We start from the raw sequence: 11,128 nt of genomic DNA on the forward strand, positions 1-11,128 counted from the left end.
ACCTATTCCTTGTACCTCATAGTACCTTAAAGGTACACAAGTGAACCTTAAAAGTACAAAACTGTACCCTAAAGCTACTAATGTCCACCTGTGTACTACAAAAGTGTATCTTTTGAAAAGGTAGAGTAAAAATAAAAGCACAAGTAAAATAATCAAAGTGAAAACTAGATGACTTCACTTTTCCCATTGGCAGATTCTTTTGCATACTTAATTTTGAATTACTAAAATCACACAGTTTGAGCAGGGCTTCAGTCAATCTTATTAATCTGAGAGGGGTCTGGATGCAGACCTGGTGCTGTGCAATCTGAGCTGCATCCAATGCTTTTTAATACGCTCACCTAACTCTACCCGTCACCTCACTCCATCGAGTGCATTGTGTCTGACATTGCATCGCTGAGTGATGCAATCTCAGCTTGCATCATAAAGGCTGCGTCCAGATACTATTGACCAGTTTTGGGTTTAAATCAGTGTGGCAAAATGTCTGCCATAGTTAGCATTGATATGATGTTGTTTACAGCTGGTCATGAAGGATCATGTGCTGATTATCCAAAGGGCAGCACATTTCTGCCACAGGCACTGAGATTCCGTTCAGTGAAAAAAGACAGGGCGGAGCTTTAAAGAGACAGGATGCGTCATAGACATTAAAGATGACCTATATTGCCCCTTTTTACAAGATTTAAAATGCGTCTCTGTCATCTCTAGAGTGTGCAGTGGAGTTTCAGCTCAAAATAGCACACAGATAATGTTTTTAACTCTCTGAAACTGACCCTTTTAGACTTTTGATACTAATTGTGGCGTTTTGGTGGCTGTCACTTTAAATTCAAATGAGACTGTGCTCTTTTTCAGAAGAAGGCGGAGCTAAATGCCTGTGTGTCAGCATAGTGGCAGATTTAAAAACAAGACTAACGTCCTATGCTAATGAGGGAGAGATGGCCACTAGTGGGCGGGGCTTTCCCCCTCTGATGACATCATACATCAGGAGAATGTCAGTCACAGTGTTTCTGCAGACTGTTTTTATCGAGTCTGATTATAAACAAATAAAATTAATTAATGCTTATCATTAGGAGCTGGTTATATTCACACACCGCCAACATACAACTGTGTGTAAACCCCTTATAAAAGTGATTTTTGCATAATAGCTGCCCTTTAAAAATGTTTATGAGCATAGTATGGCCACTTTAAGTCAAAATAAATCAAGTAATGCCTAAAGTAGCTACAAACTTTGACCAAAAAGCAAGCAGCGATTAAAATTCCACCCTCACACTATTGCACATTTCCCCATAATCCATATGACGGTTGAGATTATAACCAAGCAATGGTTTAATATGTAACCTGCAGTAAACTGAAAGTCCACAGGTGCATCCATAAAACCTTTGATTACAATTTCTTATCGCTCTAAAAGCATCTGTTCATTGGTTGGATGGATGAGGCAAATAAAACAAGCGAGACGAACAACCTTTTAGACTACATCTGAGTAACACTTAAAGGGTTTGTTCACTTGTTAAAAGCTTGTTTGATTCTCTGGTAACACTTTAGTTTAAGTAACAGTGCACAACATTGGATTATTACCTGCTTATTATTAAGACATCAACTGTTGTAGCACTTATAAAGTATGATCTTATTTTACATCCTTAAGGCCTACCCAACACCCAAACCTAAACCCAACTGAGCCCCTAATAACTATTAATAAGCAGATAATTAATAGTTTATTGTGCTAAAAGTCTACGGTAATGGTTTATTAATAGTGTGAATTGTAAATTAAAGTGACTGACTTCTGTTTAATACAAAAGTAGATAGTTTGATAAATGTTGAATGCATATGCAAATGTATCTTTATCTCCTGCTTCTCTTTTTTAAAAATTTTCAAACAACAAGAAATAAACATTGTCATCATTTTAGGAAGAGTAAATAGTGAGTAAATCCTTATTTATTTGGGTGAACTGCCCCTTTAAGGATGCTTCTGGACAGTTTTCCAGCCAACAGTAATCATTGTGAGTGAAATCGGCCTCAATGGTGTGGAGAATAAATAAACTCTACCCCAAACTAACTCTGGATAAACTCTGTCAAAATGAAAAGGCCTATTGTTACACATTTGCATAAGCAATGTTGGCTGATTAAACTCTTGGCATCGGCTTACGAAACTTACAAGCAATGTTCATAGCAAATCATGCGAGAAGAAAAAAGTACACAGAGAGAAGATCTGACTGTGCTAAATAAATAACATCCTATAAATAAAGCTTCATGATGATCAAAATTTCAGGGCAGAGCTTCAGCAACATTTTAGACCTTTATGTGCTTTGCTGTAACATGAGTGATGATTGATTTTGCCATATAAGCACAAGTAAATACATTGTAAAGGGAAAGTTCACACAAAACGTGTTCCAAACATGTTCATGTTGAACAAAAATAAAGATATAATGAAGTATGTCAGCCATTGACATCCATAGAATGTTTTCTTCCTACTGTGAATGTGAAATTCTGGTTATTATTCAGTATATTATCTTGTTTTGTGTTCATCAGAAGAAAGAAACGGAGTAAATTGTGAGCAAAGGTTCATTTCTGAGTGAACATTCCCTTTAATTATGGTTAAAAAGTGTCTTTAAAGTGTCATTTTTAAATTGCATTGACATTATATTGTCTTTCATGGCATGCTATTAAGTGTCACTTTTAATTGCAATATTCACTACAAGTGCACATTCAACTGCACATTCAGTTTGCTTAAGCAAATTAGTTTTTTTTTTACTCTAACGACCACACTATTGTAAAGTGCTTGCGTATAAAGTCATTACGGTTTGTGTAAAGTAAAAAAGGAATTGTTATGTAACATGAATATCAATGGATTTTAGCGATTTGTAAGACGCACAAAGCAAGGTAAACCATTATACATTTTTCCCTAAACAATTTAACCTAAAATGTAATGTGCAGATTCAATTAAACCCCTGATTGTTGATGCATTAAAAGTTCAAACAGTTATTTAGAGCGTGTTTTTGAACCTATAGAATTAATCTGCTGTGGTAATTCTACAGTTGCTACGGTACACAACAACTAAACTAATATAAACAAATTACTCAATACTGTAGTTTTCTACAGTTGCTACGGTACACAACAACTAAACTAATATAAACAAATTACTCAATACTGTAGTTTTCTACAGTTGCTATGGTAACACACGAACTACAGTAATATAAACAAATCACTCAATACTGTAGTTTTCTACAGTTGCTATGGTAACACACACGAACTACAGTAATATAAACAAATTACTCAATACTGTAGTTTTCTACAGTTGCTATGGTAACACACGAACTACAGTAATATAAACAAATCGCTCAATATTGTAGTTTTCTACAGTTGCTATGGTAACACACGAACTACAGTAATATAAACAAATCACTCAATACTGTAGTTTTCTACAGTTGCTATGGTAACACACGAACTACAGTAATATAAACAAATCACTCAATACTGTAGTTTTCTACAGTTGCTATGGTAACACACGAACTACAGTAATATAAACAAATCACTCAATACTGTAGTTTTCTACAGTTGCTATGGTAACACACACAAACTACAGTAATATAAACAAATCACTCAATACTGTAGTTTTCTACAGTTGCTATGGTAACACACACGAACTACAGTAATATAAACAAATCACTCAATACTGTAGTTTTCTACAGTTGCTATGGTAACACACACGAACTACAGTAATATAAACAAATCACTCAATACTGTAGTTTTCTACAGTTGCTATGGTAACACACACAAACTACAGTAATATAAACAAATCACCCAATACTGTAGTTTTCTACAGTTGCTATGGTAACACACACGAACTACAGTAATATAAACAAATCACTCAATACTGTAGTTTTCTACAGTTGCTATGGTAACATGCACGAACTACAGTAATATAAACAAATCACTCAATACTGTAGTTTTCTACAATTGCTATGGTAACACACACAAACTACAGTAATATAAACAAATCACTCAATACTGTAGTTTTCTACAGTTGCTATGGTAACACACACGAACTACAGTAATATAAACAAATCACTCAATACTGTAGTTTTCTACAGTTGCTATGGTAACACACGAACTACAGTAATATAAACAAATCACTCAATACTGTAGTTTTCTACAGTTGCTATGGTAACACGCACGAACTACAGTAATATAAACAAATCACTCAATATTGTAGTTTTCTACAGTTGCTATGGTAACACACACGAACTACAGTAATATAAACAAATCACTCAATACTGTAGTTTTCTACAGTTGCTATGGTAACACACACGAACTACAGTAATATAAACAAATCACTCAATACTGTAGTTTTCTACAGTTGCTATGGTAACACACACGAACTACAGTAATATAAACAAATCACTCAATACTGTAGTTTTCTACAGTTGCTATGGTAACACACACGAACTACAGTAATATAAACAAATCACTCAATATTGTAGTTTTCTACAGTTGCTATGGTAACACACACGAACTACAGTAATATAAACAAATCACTCAATACTGTAGTTTTCTACAGTTGCTATGGTAACACACACGAACTACAGTAATATAAACAAATCACTCAATACTGTAGTTTTCTACAGTTGCTATGGTAACACACACGAACTACAGTAATATAAACAAATCACTCAATACTGTAGTTTTCTACAGTTGCTATGGTAACACACACAAACTACAGTAATATAAACAAATCACCCAATACTGTAGTTTTCTACAGTTGCTATGGTAACACACACAAACTACAGTAATATAAACAAATCACTCAATACTGTAGTTTTCTACAGTTGCTATGGTAACATGCACGAACTACAGTAATATAAACAAATCACTCAATACTGTAGTTTTCTACAATTGCTATGGTAACACACACGAACTACAGTAATATAAACAAATCACTCAATACTGTAGTTTTCTACAGTTGCTATGGTAACACACACGAACTACAGTAATATAAACAAATCACTCAATACTGTAGTTTTCTACAGTTGCTATGGTAACACACGAACTACAGTAATATAAACAAATCACTCAATACTGTAGTTTTCTACAGTTGCTATGGTAACACACACGAACTACAGTAATATAAACAAATCACTCAATACTGTAGTTTTCTACAGTTGCTATGGTAACACACACAAACTACAGTAATATAAACAAATCACTCAATATTGTAGTTTTCTAAGTTGCTACGGTAACACAAGAACTATACTAATATATTCAAATCACTCAATATTGTAGTTTTCTACAACTACAGGGTGTATTCTACTACACTGTAAAAACAAAAACTGTAATTTTACGATTTATTTCCTGCAGCTAGGCTGCCGGAAAAAAAAACGTAAAATAACAACTGTGTAATTACAGAAATTTACCGTTAAATAATGGAAGTTAAATTACTGAAATTTCTGTAAAATTTAAATTTCTGGTAATTTTTTGTAATTCAACCTCTGTCATTTTACTGTAACTTTCTGTAATTTAACGGCCATTATTTTAAATTTTTTTCCCCGGCACCCCAGCTGCCGGAAATAAACCATAAAATTATGGATTTTTATTACAGTGTACAATACACCACAGCTTACTGTAGTAAAAACTGAAGTCTCCTACAGTATTTATTAGTTTATCAGTTCCATAGAGTTAATGCTGATGCATATTGTAAACACTATAATATAAACAGTAAAATGTAATGCAATGTTTCCATATTTTGTGATTCGCAAGGGTTTTTCATTTATTTACAGTGGTGAATTGCATGTTGACCTCTGCTCTGTCGACTTTTAATGTTGGAAATTCAACTATATAGTTTAATAAATTAACATTTTAGTAGACTGAAATAATGTATAAGAAATAATATATGAGAAATAAGTGTGTACAATAACAGAAAATGGATTTGTATCATTATTTACAACACCAACCCAGACAATACATCACTTTTAACTATTAAAAATGTTTCTTAAAAGTCACTTTTTCATACTTCTGAAGGATAAACGTTGTCATAAGAAAGATCAAGGTCTCATAATGCAATTCAAAAGCATAAGGAAACAGAGAAAAGCTAAAACATGAATCACAAAAATATGGAAAACTACACTGTGATATATTATGGTTTCAGAACACTATTTAAATGACTACAGTATTTGTGTGAGCTCACCCTCTGCTACAGACGAGCTGGAGGGCTTCGATGTGTCCATGATAGGCCGCCCAGAGAGTGGGTGTCATGCCGTCCTCATCCGGGGTGTTCAGGTCTTTTCTGGTGGCCTCTTTCAAAAGATCCAAATAGCCGTCAATGGCTGCTTTGTGGTACCGTGACATGGCTGTAATCGCTGCTTCTCTTCTCCAGCGGGTAAAACTGTGTGAGGTGAACAATTACAGGACCATCATTGCGGACATCTCCTGCTCTCTCTCTCTCTGTGTGTTTGTCCCGAGGGAGGAGAAACTCGGCTCACACTGAAGGGACACGACAGCAATATCGGTGTCGTAAACTAAAGTCCAGAGTGAGCTGTAATCACTCACCAGTGCTATAGTTTACACTAATTATTTTGTTTTCTTTTTCAAATGTTTCCCAAATGATGTTGAACAGAATCAGGAATTTTTCACAGTATTTCCTATAATATTTTTTCCTCTGGAGAAAGTCTTATAGGTTTTATTTCGGCTAGAATAAAAGCAATTCTTAATGTTTTTAAACCATTTTAAGGTCAATATTATTCGCCGCCTTAAGCTATATTTGTTTTGGATTGTCTACAGAACAAACCACTGTTATGACTTGCCTAATTACCCTAACTTTACCCTAATTAACCTAGTTAAGCCTCAAATGTCACTTAAAGCTCAATAGTGTCTTGAAGAATATCTAGTCTTATGTGCTGTTATCATGACAAAGATAAAGGAAATCAGCAAATATATACTAGTTATTATGCTTAGAAAGGTGTTGACGAAAATCTTCTTTCCACTAAACAGAAGAATTGGGAAAAAATAGACAGTAGGGCTAATAATTCTGACTTCAAAAGTAGCCTATATGAGCTTACCAACCCTGCTGAAAAAAAAACATCTTTGGCTGGTTGGCTGGTTTTGGCTGGTTGACCAGCCTGGTTTTAGAGGGGTTTTGCCCATTTCCAGGCTGGAAAATGACCAGCTAAATCCAGCTAAAACCAGCTTGACCAGCCTGGTTAAAGCTGTACATAGCTACCCTAGTAGCAAAGAATTCTGGCCCAGATTTGGCATAAAGCTGGCACAGCAGGCATTCATCCGGCACTGGCATACAGCATGTGGGCCAAACATGGCCCGGGTTTGGCAGAGGTGGCACCGTCTTTAAGCCGGCACACAAGATTTGGGCCAGATGAAAAACGTAGTATTTGGCCCAGATTTAAAAATGTGATAAGTGGGCCATGTGAGTTTGGCCAGTCTTGACCCACATTTAAAATACACTAAAATCATTTTTGAGTATAGAAAAAAAATCAGGTCACTTTGAGAAAAAGCGTGCCCAGAGTGTGCCTAAAGCGCATCACTCCATGGGTTTATCAATTTCATTGCAATCGTGACACCAACCTATCTGGCCCAGTTCAGGCCCAGCTATGAGTTCAGGCCCAGATATGGTCCGTGTTTGGCCCTTGTCTGGAAGCCAGATTTGGTCCAGTCATGTACCGTAATTCACTGCGGCATGTGGGCCAAGCAAAACCTGATTGTGTGGGCTAGAGCTGGGCCAGAGAAATTTTGCTATGTGGGTAGTAAGCTATTTTTAGCTGATTATCCAGCCTGAAAATGGCCAAAACCCCTCTAAATTCAGGCTAGTCAACCAGCTAAATTTAGCTTTTTTTTTCAGTAGTGAAATCAACGTGGTTGGTTTGATTTCAAGTGTACTTTATTAACATGATGCCTCGCCACAAAACTAGCAGTTTAAGCTATAACCAAATCAATATGTTCAGTTTTGATTGACTTCAATAACATTAACAGATGAATTGTTCATGCAGTGTGAGCTAACCAAATCCGTATAGTTGTGTGTAATGTAATACCATTCACAGATGAATTGTTCACCACAAAACTAGCACTGTGAGCTAACCAAATGATATTAGTTTTGATTTCAAGTGTATACTTTATACATTCACAGATGAATTTTACCATAAAACTAGCCATGTGCGCTAACCAAATCCACACGGTTAGTTTTACTTTATTCTGAGTTGTTCACCTCAAAACTAGCTATGTGAGCTAACCAAATCCACACGGTCAGTTTTACTTTATTCTGAGTTGTTCACCTCAAAACTAGCTATGTGAGCTAATCAAATCAAGATGGTTAGTTTTGATTTACTTTAATTACATTCACAGATGAATTGTTCACCACAGAACTAGCAATGTGAGCAAACCGAATCACTTTTAGTTTTGATTTCAAGTGTAGCCTACTTAAGTCACAGATTAATTGTTCATCACAAAACTAGCATTTTGAGCTAACTAAATAGTCTCGTTTTATGTGTACTTTAATAACATTCACAGATTATTTGTTCACCACAGAACTAGCAATGTGAGCTAACCGAATCAATTGTTAGTTTTGACTTGATGTGTAGGCCTTCTTTATAATGTGCACAGGTGAACTGTTTACAACAAAACTAGCAATGCGAGCTAACCATATCAACATGTTTAGTTTTGACTTTAATGTGTAGATTTTAAGACTGTAATTTTGACAGAAATTTATTAGGTTTTTCCGTCAATGTGACTTAATTGTTTCTTCCTCCGGCCGCTGGGGTCGCTAAATAGTAACGGAAGCTCCAGAAACACCGGCTACAGAAGCGACTGATTTGAACGCGGAAGCTTAACGTGATTTTGTAGTCGGCATCCAGCAGTAAACATGATTTAAGCCGTCAGTAATTATTAGCCGTGACTGTCAGTTCATTAAAAGAAAATCAAGACTGTTTATCGAGCAAATATGTCGGACAGCAGCGGCTCAGTCGGCCTGTTTTCTTATGAAACACTGGTTCATGCAGTGGCAGGTGCGATGGTGAGCAGATTAGCTCCAGTACATTATCGTGTATTACTGTAATAACATCGTCACTGTGTGATTTTTGTCATTGTTTCGTTGTGTTGAAGGGCAGTGTTACAGCAATGACAGTGTTTTTCCCTCTGGACACAGCCAGGATCAGACTTCAGGGTGAGATTTCTATCGTCCTGCCTTTTAAAATAGCTTTTAATAGAAATATATGTACGTTAAATGAGATCATTCGGCCAAAAATGACAATTTGTCATCATTTATTTATACTTGAGTTGTTCCAAAGTAGTTTAAGATTTAGTTTTGTTGAACACAAAAGAAGATGTTTTGAAGAATGTTGGAAGCCGGTAACCATCGACTTGCATTGTATTTGTTTTCCCTACTATGGAAGTTTTCAGCTTTCCTTAAAACATAATCCATTGTGTTTAAAGACATATCATGTTGGTTTGAAGCAAGTGCAGGGTTATTACATGACAGAATTAGTGTTTTTGGGTGAACTATGCCTTTAAGAAAGTTATAAATGCAACTAAGAACAATTGTTAACTAAAATGAGCTGAATTAAAGTGTCATAGTGAATTGTAGTGTGTGAAAACCTTTGCTGTCATGCTTTAAAAACATTTAAGAAGCTAGAAATATGTGTGTCATATCTAAAAACGATGTTCGGCTCCAGAAACAGCTGGTAAAGATGTGAAAATTTACCGGACAAATGTGTACTATAGTTTTACTACAAACTACAGTGCACAAAACATTTCCCCAGTTGGTATTTGTCGTGAAACTAAGTTATACAAATAGTCATCAATGCATCAAAAACATTAACTTATTAAATTAATAAAAAATTTACTTAATAATTAAAAGAAAAAACATACCAAAGTATTTAAATAAAATAATTACAAAAATGTCAAGTGTATAAATAAACAAATTCGATATAAAGGTATAACATATATATATATATATATATATATATATATATATATATATATATATATATATATACACACACATATATATACACACACACATATTTATATATATATATATATATACATATACACACACACATATATATATATATACATATATACATATATATATATATACATATATATATACACATATATATACATACATATATATATACATATTTATATACATACATATATACATATATATATATACATATATATATACATACATATATACACACACACACACACACACACATATATATATATATATATATATATATATATATATATATATATATATATATATATATATATATATATATGTATATATATATATAGCAGGTTATACAAGATACAAGTTTCAGGTTTTCTCTTCATATGTTAATTTTACTATAATAAACCATTACTATAAAATATAAAAAAATGTTTAATGTGTCATTCTGTTGCAGTGGATGAAAACCGCAAGTCTCAGTCCACCCCCATCATTCTGGCTGAGATCGCCAAGGAGGAGGGCGTGTGAGTCTCATGCATTTAAATACACCTAAATACACTCACTGGACACTTTATTACAGTTTTACACATTCAGTATAAGAGAAGTAACTCTCGTCAAGTTAAAGTAAACATATTTGAGCATTAGATTTAGGATTTAAGCATCAACAACCATGTTCAAAGTCTCATAAATCACGTTTCTTCTCTGGTGTGATGCTCAGTTTGAACTCCAGCAGATATTCTTGACCAGAACTGTGCTGAAAAATCATAATGATCACATTCATTTTCATAATGCTTCGATATTCGTTCTTCTATCAATTCTGAGTTTAGTTTTGAAAAGTAGATGGCACTCTAGGCTAGTTTTTAACAACAGACAGTGCTCTAGGCTAACTTGTAACAGCAGACGGTGCTCTAGGCTAGTATTTAAAAGCAGACGGCGCTCTAGGCTAGTTTTTGTACTGCTGATGGCGCTCTAGGCTAGTTTTAAACAGTAGACGATGCTCTAGGCTAGTATTGAACAGCACACACCACTATAGGCTAGTTTTTAAAAAACAGATGGCACTCTAGACTAGTTTTGAAGAGCCAATGGGTGTTCTAGACTAGTTTTGAACATTAGACGTTGCTATAGGCTAGTTTTGAAGAGCAGATGCCACTCTAGGCTAGTTTTGGACAGCAGATGGTGC

The 11,128-nt window shown here is 34.7% G+C and overlaps 2 protein-coding genes across 5 annotated transcripts in view; one reads left to right on the top strand and one right to left on the bottom strand.

Annotated features, from left to right (window-relative positions):
* The window catches only part of anks4b (ankyrin repeat and sterile alpha motif domain containing 4B), a 30,746-nt gene that overhangs the window by 4,449 nt on the left and 15,169 nt on the right, over positions 1-11,128 (bottom strand). The window contains exon 1 of one of the 2 annotated variants that reach the window (NM_001002188.1): positions 6,172-6,414. In NM_001002188.1, the coding sequence (NP_001002188.1) occupies positions 6,172-6,332 (161 nt within the window). In that variant the 5' untranslated portion in view covers positions 6,333-6,414. Of the gene's footprint in view, positions 1-6,171; positions 6,415-11,128 lie in introns of those variants that run through there. The other variant, XM_073938816.1, reaches the window with a different exon arrangement.
* Positions 8,791-11,128, top strand: part of slc25a17l (solute carrier family 25 member 17-like) — a 14,719-nt gene continuing 12,381 nt past the window's right edge. For 2 of the 3 annotated variants that reach the window (XR_012401315.1, XM_001922874.9), the window contains exons 1-3: positions 8,791-9,003; positions 9,093-9,153; positions 10,406-10,472. Coding sequence is in view for 2 of the 3 variants with exons in the window: in XM_001922874.9 (XP_001922909.3) it covers positions 8,932-9,003; positions 9,093-9,153; positions 10,406-10,472 (200 nt within the window). In the remaining variant the exon portion in view is untranslated. The remainder of the gene's footprint in view (positions 9,004-9,092; positions 9,154-10,405; positions 10,473-11,128) is intronic. The other variant, XM_073945278.1, reaches the window with a different exon arrangement.

The sequence above is a fragment of the Danio rerio genome, chromosome 3 (genome assembly GCF_049306965.1).
Source record: "Danio rerio strain Tuebingen ecotype United States chromosome 3, GRCz12tu, whole genome shotgun sequence".
NCBI classification, from domain to species: Eukaryota; Metazoa; Chordata; class Actinopteri; order Cypriniformes; family Danionidae; genus Danio; species Danio rerio.